Here is a 14360-nt window from a genome sequence, read left to right as displayed (position 1 = left end):
ACAGACATACAGATTAACAGAATTCAGAGGCCAGAAATATACTCTCACATTTACAGTCAAATGATTTTTATTTATTTATTTTTGAGAGAGAGAGAGAGAGAAAGTGTGAGAGGGGGAGGGGCAGAGAGAGGGAGAGTCCCGAGCAGGCTCCACAATGTCAGTGCAGAGCCAGATGCAGGGCTGGAACCCACTAACTGAGATCCTAACCTGAGCCAAAGCTGGACGTTTAACCAACTGAGCCACCCAGGCGCCCATACAGTCAAATGATTTTCAACAAAGGTGCCAAAACAAGTTGAAGGAGAAGGAACAGTCTTTTCAACAAATGCTCTTGGAACACATGAACATCCAATATGCAAAAGAACAAAGTTGAACTCCTACCCATCCACCTCTCAGTGGATTAATTAATATACAAAAAATTATACAAAAATTAATTCAAAATGGATCATAGATATACATTTAAGAGCTAAATTTTAAAACTCTTACCATAAAAAAAGGCATCAATCTTCACGACCTTGGATTAGGCAATGGTTTGTTAAATAAGAGACCCAAAGCACAAAAAACAAAAGAAAAAAAAAAAAAAAGTTGAATTTCACCAAAATTAAGAACTTTTGTGCTTCAAAGTACATCATCAAGATAATGAAGAGTCAAGCCACTATGGACCTGGGGTAATAATGATATGTCAATGCAGGCTTGTCATTTGTAACAAATGTACAATTGGGGTGGAACATTGGAAACAGGGAGGTTACATGTTTGTGAGGACATGGGCTATATGGAAACTGTACTTTCTGCTTAATTTTGTGGAGTATTGAAAACTGCTCTAAAAAAATAAAGATTATTAATTTAAAAAAGAAGTACCCATATGGCAAGGCTGCTGTGAAGACGATTAAATGCGAGATGCTATGTGGAAAGTGCTTAGATCATTGACATATCCTAATTATTCAGTAAATATTACTAATTAATAAAAAAAAGTCAATCTGCAGAATAGAAGAAAGTATTTGTAAATCATATATCTTATAAGGGATTTGTATCTAGAATATATAAATAGCTCCACAACTACAATAAAAAAACAACTAACTCAATTAAAAACCGAGTAAAGGATCTGCATAGACATTCCTCCAAAGATATATACAAATGGCCAATAAGCACGTAAAGATGTTCAATGCCATTAACCAACAAGGTCCTGTAAATCAAAACCACAAAGAGATACCACTTTACCTCCCTTGGATGAATATAACAAAAAATATAGACAATACCAGGTATTGATAAGGATGCAGAGAAAATGGAACTCTTATAGACTGCTGGTGGGAATATAAAATGGTACAGCTACTTTAAAAGTTAGGCAACTCCTCAAAAGCTAAACATATAAATAACACAAAACTCAGCAATTCCACTCTCACGTTTATATCCAAAATAATTTTAAACATATGTGTTCACGCAAAAACATGTACACAAATATTCATGGAAGCATTATTTACAACAGCTCAAAAGAATCAACAGCTAAAGTGTCCGTCAACTGATGTGTGAATAAATAATGAGTGATGCATCCAAATGACAGAGTAGTATTCAGCAATAAAAGGGAATGAAGTATTGGTATGAAGTACAACAAAGATAAACCTTAAAAATATTATGCTATATGTGTGTACACACACACACACGCACACACACACAGGAAAAAGAAATTTGTGTAATTTAAAAAAATTTTTTTAGGTTTTATTTGTTTTGTGAGAGAGTGAGAGAGCTGGAGCAGGGGAGGGGCAGAGAGAGAGAAAGAGAGATTCCCAAGCAAGCTCTGTGATGTCAGCACGGAGCCCGACATGGGGCTCCACCTCATGACTCGTGAGACCATGACCTGAGACGAAATCAGTGATTGGATACTTAACCAACTGAGCCACCCATGTGCTCCAAAACTACTGTAATTTTATTACAACAGTTCATTTCACAGATGAACATACTGTGGCTTAAAGCTTATCCTCCAAAACATGCAGGAAGTACAAAAATAAATTTATGCAATTAGTGTGCAACACAGACATTAATACCGTTCATAAACATCAATTTTAGAAAAGAAATTTAAATAAAGGTTACTAGAAAGATAAAACACTTGTTACCAGTTGCATTTGAAACTAAGATTTGCCAAGAGTTATAGTGACTTTTTTTTTATAGTGACTTTTAATTCATTTACCAACTCAGCACTTTGCCAATTCAAGTTATGTGTATCTCTTCAACCCATGACATCCTTTCCACATTGATTGTAAATTCCATCACCTTTATTAGCATTTTAATCATGGAGGCCTGTAATTACAACAATCTTATTTTCCTCAAAAGAAAAATATTTATTTTAAAGAACTCCCCTGACCATGATTATGCAGTCATTTAAAAAATGTTCCAGATTTGGTAGGTGTTAATTGAAGGCTTATTAAATAACTTTTATGTAAAGACCACAGAGAGTAACAGATTTACAATTAGCTTTGTTATTCAATTCCCATAGCTCTTCCTAAAGAAATAAGGGGAAATGATTACAACAGAAAATTTCTGTTTCATCAGTTATTTTTACACTATTAACTCTGAAGAGATTGATTGGCTTGCATGCCCTCTCTCCACCAAAACAAACAACCATTTTGGATCTATTATACAGGGAAAATGAAAGAGGCCAAAACTACAAGTGCCCTTTAATTGTATCAAAGTTTACAGGTAACATACACACTTTAACGAAGAGATATATTGATTTCTTTAGCAAACAAAATTCCAGTAAAATAAAAATCAAGTCATATTTTGTATCAATAAGTTTCTCAGTGGTTCTTAAAATCCTGTAAACAGTTTAACAGGGGCGCCTGAGTGGCTCAGTGGGTTAAGTATCCAACTTCAGCTCAGGTCATGATCTCACAGTTTGTGGGTTTGAGCCCCGCATTAGGCTCTGCTGCCGGCTGGGAGCCTGCTTCTGATCCTGTGTCTCCCTCTCTCTGTCTGCCCCTCCACCACTCATGCTCTGTCTCTCTCTCTCTCAAAAATAAATAAACATTAAAAAAATTAAAAATAAATAAAAATAAAACAATAAAACAGTTTAACAATATAAAATACAAAATCATATGAATGTAAAGAGGAAATAATATTCCACTTGATATAATAAAAAATATCTCAGGATGATTAGGGTAGTAAGATATTCTGGTTAAGTAAATCTTCTAACTTAATGACAAGTATATATATATATATATATATATATATATATATATATGTATATACACACATCACACATATATATGTATACACATATGTATATATACATATATACACACACACACATATATATGTGTATATATATGTATATATGTGTGTATATATGTATATATATAAGAAAAATAAAATAGCCATTATATGACAGTCACACTAAAAATTAAACAATAAAATAAAAATCTAGTCTTCAATAGGCATTTTGCAAGGCTACACACTTTCCAACAGAGATATCATTGTTCAAACAATTCTAAAGCCTAAAATAGTGTTTCTCCCCTCCACACACTTTTTTTCTTTTTTTTTTTTTTTTTCCTCAGAGGATCTGAAGGACTTTCTCTTTAGCAACAGTCGTTCTCTAGCCTAGGGCTGAGAAGAACACATCTAGGGCAGAAGTTCTTAATACTGGATGCACTTGAAACACTTGGGTGCTTTAATAATTTTTTTTAATGTTTATTTATTTTGAGAGGGAGGGGGGGAGAGAGAGAGAGAGAGAGAGAGAGAGAGAGAGAGAGAGAGAGAGAAAACAAGTGGGGGATGGGCAGAGAGAGAGGGAGACACAGAATCCGAAGCAGGCTCCAGGCTCTGTGCTATCAGCCCAGACCCTGACGCAGGGCTCGAACCCAGAAGAGGTGAGATTACGCACTGAGTCGAAGTTGGACACCTAACCGACTGAGCCATTGGGTGCTATTACAAACTACTGGGGTCCTGGCCTGGTTTCTTCCCCAGAGATTTGTATTTAATTGTTCTCAGGTAGGGCCCCATTTGGCTTTCTTCCTTTTTTGACTTTCTTTCCTTCCTTCCTTCCTTCTCTCTGTCACAAAAAGGTATATGTGAGGTATAATTTACACATATTTATATACATATATCAGAGTATAAATGTGATTAACTTAAGAATTATACAATTATGCATCCATCACTAGAATCCAGTTTGAGAAAACTTCCATTATCTCTCTGCAGTCAATCTCCTCTCCTATTCCTGGCCTCAGGCAACCACTGATCTGCTTTCTAGTCCTTTAGCTTTTTATAGAAATTCCATATAAATGAAATCATGTAATGAATAGTCTTTTAAATCTGGCTTTATAAACATACCATATTTAGGTACACCCAAAACTTCTCATGCCTCAATATGTTGAGCAGTATTCCACTGTATGGACAAAACAAACTGTGTTTATCCATTCACTGGCTGATGGATGTTTGCACAGTTTCCAATTCTTAGCTGCTATAAATATGGCTTTTATTAACAGTTCCTTGCAAGTGTTTGTGTAGACATATGTTCTCATTTCTCCTGGATAAATACCTAGGAATGGAAATACTGGGTTGCAGTGAAGTGTAAGTCTAACTGCCCAACTGTTTTCCAGAGTATCTATGCCATTTTATACTAATACCACCTATGTGTGAGATTTGGTTTCTTCACATTCTCATCAACATTTGATAGTCACTGTTTTTTTTTTTTAAGTTTTTATTTATATATCCGGAGTGAGAGAGAGTAGGGGAGAGTGGCTCACAAACTGAGCTGTGAGGTCATGACCTGAGCCGAAGTTGGACGCTCAACTGACAGCCACCCAGGCACCCCTGATAGTCACTATTTTAATAACAGCCATTCTAGTAAGTATATTAAAACATTGTGGTTTTAATTTGCATTTCCCAAAAGACTAATGATGTTGAGCATCTTTTGCGTGGTTTATTAGCTATTCATGTATCTTTAATGAAATGTCTATTGAAGTCTCTTACCTACTTATTAATTGGGTTGTCTCCTTACTATTGAGTTGTAAGGATTTTTTTATATATATTTCTCCATTGTTAGACATGACTGGAAATGTTTTCTCTTAGTAGCCTTTAAAATTTTTTTCTAGTGTTCTCAAAAAGTGGCCATTTTTAAATCTGGTGAATTTATAGATTTGTTTTCTTTTTATAGATCTTAAAAATTTTTTTTTAATGTTTATTTTTGACAGAGAGAGAGAGACAGAGCATGAGTGGGGGAGGGGCAGAGAGAGAGGGAGACACAGAATCCGAAGCAGGATCCAGGCTCTGAGCTGTCAGCAGAGAGCCCAACGCGGGGCTCGAACTCACAGACTGTGAGATCATGACCTGAGCTGAAGTCGGACGCTCAACCAACTGAGCCACCCAGGCGCCCCTTTATAGATCATCTTTTTGGTAAATATATTTTCTTACAGAGGTGTTATAGTTTTAGTGCTTACATTAGGTATATAATTAAGTATATAATCTATTTTGAATTAATTTGTATTAATTTTATATAATTTTTGTATAATCCATATTTTACATATGGATATCCAGTTCTTCCAGCACTGTGTTAAAGAGACTATCTTTTCTATTGGCATCTTGTCTCTATTTTGTTCCACCGATACATGTATATTCTTAATCTAACACTACATTGTCTTGAATACTGTGGCCTTATAGTTGTGAAGTTGTGAATCAGATAGGGTAAGTTCTCAAAAGTTGTTTTGCCTTTTCAAAATTGTTTTGGCCATTCTAGGGCCTTTACAATCCCATATAAATTCAGTATCAGTTTGTCAATTTCTATGAAAAGTCCTCTTGGGATTTTGTTAGAGACGGAATTAAATCTATGAGTCAATTTGGAGGTAAGTGCCATCTTAACAGTACTGAGTGTTCCTATCTACAAACATGGTGTATCTCTCCATTTACTTATATTGTCTTTAATTACTCTCAGTAAGTTTTATAGTTCTCCGTGTATAGGTCTTGCACTTCTTTTGTTAGATGGGAGTCCTCGGTATTTTATTCACTGACTTTTGGTCTAGTTCCTAATTCTCTTCTTCTACTTAACTTGGGTTTAGTCTTCTAGCTTCTTGAGATTGTAATTTGATTACTGATTTTAGGTATTTCTTCCATGATAAGATAAGCATTTACAATCCTCTTAGTACTGCCTTAACTGCTTTCCATAAATTTTATGTGTTTTGATTTTATTTATAGTTAAAAACCTTTTCTAATTTCCCCTTTGATTTCTTCTTTGACCTGTGGGTTATTTAGAAAGTTATTTAACCTGTGGGTTATTTAATCTCCCAATATTTAAAGTATTCCTCACATCTGTGCTGTTGACTTCTAACTTAATTTTACTGTAACTGAAGAACATACTGAGTGTTATTTCTACCCTTTTAAATTTATTAGGCTCATTTAATGGCCTAACCCATATATGGTCTATCCTGAAGAATGTTCCATATGCACTTGAAGAGAACAAGTAGGCTAGTGAATGGTATATTCAATAAAAGTTAGTCAAGATGGTTGATAGTGTTCACTACTGAATTCCTACCACCTAGAATAATGCCCTGAACCCAAAAGGCACATAATAAATTAGTTGCTGATTGAAAGATTACTTTGTCTTCGCCACTGAAGTCTCTTTCAAAATCTTTAACTGCATCCTTCACCTTTTCTCAAGACAGAAATTATTTATAGATCAGTTACATGGTGTCATTTTAACCTTATTAGTTTCAGCTCACTATTTTGAAACATATTTATCACATGGATTTGAGAATCAAGAAGGCACATGCTTCATGAATTCAAAAACATTTCATAAGTCATTATTAATCTAGTCCCTTAAAAATATTTCTATTAGAGGGGCGCCTGGGTGGCTCAGTCTGTTAAGCAACTGACCTCGGCTAAGGTCATGATCTTGAGGTTTGTGAGTTTGAGCCCGCTGTGCTGGCAACTCAGAGTCTAGAGCCTGCTTCGGATTCTGTGTCTCCCTCTCTCTCTCTCTGCCCCTCCCCTGCTTGCGCTCTTTCTCAAAAAATGAATTAACATTAAAAAAATTACAAAAATATTTTTATTAGAAGATTTGTCTGTCAGCAATAACCTCTTTTCAAGAGTACCTTTAAAAGTACCTTTCAAAAGAATTCCAATTTAAAAAAATGAGGCCACAATAGAACTCAAGACTGTAAACTTATGGATGGTCTGTAGACATATTCAGACTTTGGTGAAAATTCTGATTTCACTCTGTGATATTAGACAAGTTTCTTGATTTTCCTACACTTTAGTTTATTCATTTGTAATGTACAGTTAGGCAATGATCAACATCCAATTCTTTGACAGTTTCATAAAACTTCTCTGCGAACATATGGTAAGCCAGGCACTTTTCATTATACACCTGGCTTTTCAATACAAGTTTTAAATACAGAACATTCAGAGTAACTGGGTTTAGCTCAGTTGTATTTGTTCACAAAGTTCTTTTGCATTTTTCCTAGTATCATAATACTTTCTGGGTATTTCACTAAAAATCACTTTTAAAAATCATTCTTTGGCTACACTTAATTTAAGCATAATTCAAATGGGACATTGTTTTCCTATTTTAGGTCAAACCATATGAAACTCCTGATACTTAACAATTTTTTGATATACAAAGACAGCAATACCAAATGGTTCAAACTAATACATATGTATGTATTTTATTTCATCAGAGATGATTTGTTAAGCCTAAGGAACTGATAAAAACTGGGGCACAAATTTTGATTCACTGCATGAATGGAATCCATTCAAAGTCTTCTTTATTTTTCCAGACAAGTTACTACTACCTGGAAATATATATTTCACGTATTATTTAAAAGATACTTTTGAGTACCTAATAAGTATCAGGCACTCTTCCAGGCACTGAAAATAAAGCAATGAATAAAAGTAAAAAATTCCATCTTGTCTCCTCTCACTTCAAGTGAGAGAAAAAGACACACACTTACTATATTAGATAGTGATAAGTACTAAGGAGAAAAAATTAAGCTGGGGAAATGGATATAATGTCAGGTGAAGAGTGTACGTGCAATTTTAGGTGGGATGGCAAATTAGGTCCTGAATGAGAAAATGACTGGACTAAAGGTCCCTCAAAACTGAGAGACCTAGCCATATAGGTATCTGGGGTAAAATCTAAACGTGTTACCTCCACTGTCATAAGCTCCCTGAGGACAGGGACTTTGTTCTAAATTATTTTACTGCCAGTCCAGCATGTGTAATGGTGCCTATTGTATTGTGGACACTCAATAGAATATCTGCTGAAAAGCTAGTTAATGCAAAACTTGTATTTATATTTATATAAACAAATACATATAAGTGCTTAAACACACACACTCCAAATTGTTTTTACCACAACTGATAACCAATAGCCTTTCCACATCTGTTTTCATGTACTATCTCTTGTGGATTATTCATAGTTGGTTGCCACTGAATGTAGTTATAATTAAGACTTATAATAACTTCTCAATATCTATTTTCTGTTACAGTTTAAATTCTAGGAGACTAGGAGTCAAGTCTGTCTTGCTCATCACCAATCTCCAGATTACACCCTGCCTGATACATAATATTCTATCAATCTTCAAAAAAGGAATGAATGAATGAATGAATGAATGAATGAATAACAAAGGTCATAAAGGATTAAAATCAGAGAATAACTTAAGGAAACAGTATAAAGTTTAGCTTGGAGGACAGGGGACATGCCTGGCAACAGCAGAGAACAGCTGGGCATAATGCAATAAGTTATGGTGAAACAGAACATTGACTTAAGAGGCTGATCTGTTAGTTGATATCTTATTTGGAATAGTGAGAGGGGCTACTGGGATATGAATGGCATATGATGTTTTCCTAAGTAAGAGCTATTAAAACTTTCCACTAGCCAAAACTTGGCTCCTCTTTTATTACAAAAGGAGTTCTGTCAATGAGATAATTTCTCCTACAGAAAGGATTATGGGTAGAATAGAACTTAATAATCAACTATTCAATTTGACTGTTTGTACTTCTAAGGTAAAAAAAAATACTGCAGAGTATCAGCTTAATCAGCACTTACTGATATAGCTTAATCAGTAATCAACAATCTGGCCTTGAAGACTGCCATGTGATATATGTTTTATTATTCAGAAGTTATCAATATTGATCTCTAAATTTCAAAAGATGATTAACTTTAAAGAAATGAGATCAAGTCACATGGTAAGGTATTTCCTTAAAGTTGCAATAAAAATCATGAAAAACCCACTTAAGAATAAATTCTAAATAAATAAATTACCTTAGAAAAAGTTACAAAGAAAAAATAAATAACGGGTTGCGCAGAATATACTCAAGTTTAGTATACACAAGTTTAGTTAGGATATATTAATATTCAACTCATACTAATAAGCCTTTAAACATATGCAATGTTGAGAAATGGGTAAATATCATCCTACGATTTCATGAATAAGTGAAATTGATTTTACTGCCACCTGGCAAATCTATTTCTGATTTTGTTTTAGCATCTGAAAAAATCACCACGTATACATATCTATTCTCTGTGAGGAGTTGAGAAGGGTCAAATCTACACTTCTTTATGTGCTAGTACAGTGCAGCAAACTATATTAACAATGTCTCTTCCTCCAGGAAGTCTTTCTGATTCCTACAACTATGTTGTCATACACTCTGGACATATCCTCCACTTCACCTTCACACTGTTGACTAAACAGATTTATAATGATTTTTCAAATTCCTTCATCACTTGACTATAAATTTCATGAAGAAAAGGGCCATGCAACTATTTCCTCAAGTGTTTAGGGCCCAGTTTGACTCCCTTTATTTCCCACACTGGTATCATGCAATAAATGGTATTTTCATGTTGACATTAATGATTATAGCTCTCTAGGGTCTTCCAACTACCATTTACTAAATCTCTTCCCAACTCTTCTTCTACTTTTACCTTAAATTCAGGTATTTCTAAAGATTCTAGCCTACGCTCTCTTCTCTAGTCATGCTGTCTATGTGGTTTTGTTCAATCCCTCCTATGGCTACAACTATTACCTGTACCTAGCCATGGTAGGCTTTTACACTGGAGGCTTTTCAGTATTCATACCCTTGTCTAGTTACCTCCCTTTTGAATTTAGGCCATTCTTGGGAGAAGCTTTAAATAAAAGAATACAGCAGAAGTGACACTGAGCCAGTTCTGGACTAAACATTAAGAGTCCCGGCAGCTTTGATTTTTGTATGTTTTGTTGGAGTCTTGGGCCACCACATAAAAATTCTTGCTAACCTACTACAGAGATCACATAAAGAAACCGTGGAGCAAGGAAAAGGCTCTGAGACTACATGGAGAAAGATAGCTGTCCCTGCATCCCAGGCTAAGCCCAACTTCTGAACAAGCCACAAGCTCAGTGCGGCCACATCAATGGCCACCGGTGAAACCAATAGAAGAACCACCTGGATGAACCTAGTTCAAATTGCAGAACTATGAGTAATTAAAGCATTTGCTCTTTGAAGCCACTTAGTTTTAGGCTGGTATGTTATAAAATAGATAAAACAGCGGGGCGCCTGGGTGGCGCAGTCGGTTAAGCGTCCGACTTCAGCCAGGTCACGATCTCGCGGTCCGTGAGTTTGAGCCCCGCGTCAGGCTCTGGGCTGATGGCTCGGAGCCTGGAGCCTGTTTCCGATTCTGTGTCTCCCTCTCTCTGCACCTCCCCTGTTCATGCTCTGTCTCTCTCTGTCCCAAAAATAAATAAAAAACGTTGAAAAAAAAAATTAAAAAAAAAAAATTGATAAAACAGCTAGTAAATTCAAAATCTAATCTCTAGCCCTGACCACTCTCTAGAGATAACAGACCTAATTTCAAACTCTAAATTTAAATTTCCATATAGATATCAACTGCATTTCAAATTCAACATTTGCTAAAATGGATTTCAGTATCTCACCTATTTCCTATCTAATACTGTGTAGGCTGCTGATTTCAAGTTTGGATTCCTCAGGATTCTTTGGCTCTGGAGTATCTCTAGAGATTTCTTCTAGAACAACCCAGATGGATATGTTCCAATTCCATTTTTTAGTCCCATCATATCATGGGTCACAAAAACTAACTGTAACCTCAAAAATAATTTAACCAAATTATTGTCCAATAAAAAAAAAAAAACCACCTACATATGAGCAAAGTACAAAGAGACACTCTTTATCTATATGACTTTGGGCAAGTAACTAACATTTTGAACCACAATTACCTCATGAAATACAAGAGTTTGGATATAAATGATCTGATTTTACAACAGAAATTAATATTTCATTTTTATAATGACATTTTGAATGTAGTAAATTACTAGAGGCAACACAGTGCAGTGGTTAAGAGCACAGAGCCTGGGTTCAAATTCTTGGAGAAGTTACAGAGCTATTACTGTCAGAACCAGGATTTGAACCAAGATTCTGCCAATTAAGAGCTCTGTAACTTTTCCAAGCCTCAATTTCCTAATCTGTTAAATGGATATAAAAATAAGTTTATAGGGCTATTATAAGAATTAAATGAGCCAATATTTCTAAAATACATAGAATACTGTAGAACATATAATTTTTAAATACTTCTGGTTTCTTCAGAAAACTGTAATCACACGTTTGTTTTTTTAATGTACCATATAATAGATTAATCACTTTATTTTCATAAATGTCATTCCTGAAATGTCTCTAAGATACCAACATTCAATATAATTGGTTTCTACTTAACCAAAATTCCTGCCTTTAGATCACTGATATTTTTTTTAATAAGGTAGTATATACTTTGTGATACAGTAGATTATTAGATATAATAAGAAATCTTAAATGATGTGGGTTTGTCTTAATCAGGAGTAATAAATATTATTTTCTCATAAAGAATGTAATAACCATTTCATAAAACAACTTAAAAAAGATTTATTACTTACCACTGATTGTCTTAGGCTTTTTAGCTATATATTCTCTCCATTTTCTTGAACTGAGTTGGCTGGGAGGTGGAATAAGTATGTTACTAATAGTACATGGCAATACAAAAAGAGCACCAACCTGGATAAAACATAACATATTATTAGTGCCTGCACAATGACATTAATTCTTAAATAGTGTCATCTGATAAATTTCCACTCTAATTTCACCGATATAGCATGTACTCTGTAATGCTCTCTCCCAACAACTCCACTAAAAAAACTAGAAAAACAAAAACAATGCCCAAACTGTATTTAAAAAAAAGTCAAAAACCAGACAAAGGTAGTCAAACATAGGCTCCCTTTTCCACTCAGTTATATATCTCTGAAACCTCGTTATTCACAATATTTGCTTCAAGTTTAGGTTGTCGTGTCATTTCTTTGTGTATCTGCAAACCAGTGAGAGGCTGGGAATTGAATTCTATCATCAAAAGATTTTTGTCATACTTGGCCATAATTTTACAACCTTTTGGCTGGATGGATTATTGTTCTGGTTTCAAATTTACAACATATCTGTAGGTAATTTCAAAACTTTTGTTCCGAGAAATCAGAAATTTAATGCTAATAAGGTATAAAATGCAAAGAAACCCCGAATCATATGCCAGAAAACATAGAGCAGCTTCTGTCTGATTTATGAGAAAACTCAGCTTATTCATCTTTGTATTCCCAGGGCTGAGCATACAGATGTTTATTAAATATGTGTTCCCCCCAAACCAACTTGTTATATTTAGGTAAATTCCCAATTTGATTAAGTACTGAATAAAACAAACTGCAACTCTGAAAGCTACATTTTGCCCATTATTCTAGAAATATAAGCTACAACAATCAGTATATCCCAATAAATATGTTTTGTTTTGTTTTGTTTTGAACGCTGGGGAAATCTAAGCAAGACATTTGCCATAGATCTCAAATCTAATGACAAGTCACTTTTAACTGTCCTTTGTAGATGGATGAATCAGATGACATGTGATACTAAGTGAATACTTTTATGTATTAGTTTCTTTACTATTTATTATCTTTAGTTATGTATTCTTAGATATACAAATACGTATATTAGGAGCAATTAAGAAAGAAAAAATTAAATGTTTACTTTTGTTATTACAGACAAATCTTTTTTTATTCTAAGTCAAATGTATTTCACATAATTATTAGACACTAAAAATGAAAATATTACCAATAGAAAATAATCATTAAGTATAAAAGATGTATATTTAACTTTGAAACACTAAATCCTAGTTCTTCATATTTTCATAAATAAATAAGATTAGATAGCCCAAAACTGGCCCAAAAGATAGACAAAGCTGTAACTTGAGTATGCTAGAGCAGAGCCCAGTTAACACCTTCATTATTTAATATTATAGTTATAGCTTAATAAATTAGAGATGTTAAATGTGTTTCAATGCACAACTTAAATACCGTATTATTTATTTTATATTATTATATGTCCCACCCAGCCAAAGTAGCCCTATGTTTGAAACAGCTTATTCTTGAATACACATTCATTACAAATATGAAAAATATTTCTAAATCCCATAAACTATAATTTGCTACAAAATATATGTACGTCAATTGCTTCTACTGTGTCCATAACAAACCTGGATTCTGATAGCCCGTTCTCACCCATGCACCAATCATTAGATACGCTCTGAGACCCGAGGAGGGTGCTTCTAGGTTATCATTCTATCTCCAGAATTTAAAAACCAAATAACATTTCAAACCTGTGTTTCAAAACCATGATTCAGTCTTTTCAGTAGGCATCCCCTGAACAAACAGGCACTATGGCAATCCTGTTTTTAACCTTGCAAATTCTCCTCTTAAAAAAAAGATTTCCTGCCTATGTGATTAGTAGATATCATGGTTCCCTAACAATCCTCGTATCTTTTACTAATCTAATAACATTAGCCTTACTATAAAAGGTTTTTATTTTTATTCTGGAGCTAATCTAACATTTTTTTTTTTTTAAGTCAGAAGTTGACTTAAGATCATATAAATCACTATGCGGTGCCTGAGTGGCTTGGTTAAGTGTCCGACTCTTGGTTTCAGCTCAGGCCATGATCTCAAGGCTTCATGGGTTCGAGTCCCACATCAGGCTCTGCGCTGGCAGTGCGGAACCTGCTTAGGATCCTCTCTCTCTCCCTCTCTCTCTCTGACCCTCCCACCTTGTGCTGTCTTGGTCTCTCTCAAAATAAAGAAATAAACTTAAAAAAATTTAAAGATCATAAAAATCACTAGAATTTAAGTACGATGAATGCTTCCTAAGGAGGGGCTTTGTCCATTTTATTCTCTCCAGTACCTGAAACAAGCAGCCCGCACACAGCAGGCAGTCTCTCCCCAGCCCCCACATGCAAATTGTTGAATAAACAAATGAAAACCAAGCTACGAAGCAAAAGAATTATTTCAAAGAATGAGCATGCAAATGAAAACTAATTTTTTCAAAAATGTAAAAGA

General features: G+C 34.5%; 1 protein-coding gene across 3 annotated transcripts in view; it reads right to left on the bottom strand.

Moving 5' to 3' along the window:
• MTBP (MDM2 binding protein) overlaps positions 1 to 14360 on the bottom strand; it is an 85735-nt gene that overhangs the window by 46087 nt on the left and 25288 nt on the right. For all 3 annotated transcript variants that reach the window (XM_058698933.1, XM_058698931.1, XM_058698932.1), the window contains exon 11: positions 11877 to 11994. In XM_058698933.1, the coding sequence (XP_058554916.1) occupies positions 11877 to 11994 (118 nt within the window). The remainder of the gene's footprint in view (positions 1 to 11876; positions 11995 to 14360) is intronic.

This window comes from Neofelis nebulosa, chromosome 14, assembly GCF_028018385.1.
Source record: "Neofelis nebulosa isolate mNeoNeb1 chromosome 14, mNeoNeb1.pri, whole genome shotgun sequence".
NCBI lineage: Eukaryota > Metazoa > Chordata > Mammalia > Carnivora > Felidae > Neofelis > Neofelis nebulosa.
The sequence above is the reverse complement of the archived record's forward strand: the minus strand, read 5'-3'. Positions and strand labels throughout refer to the sequence as shown.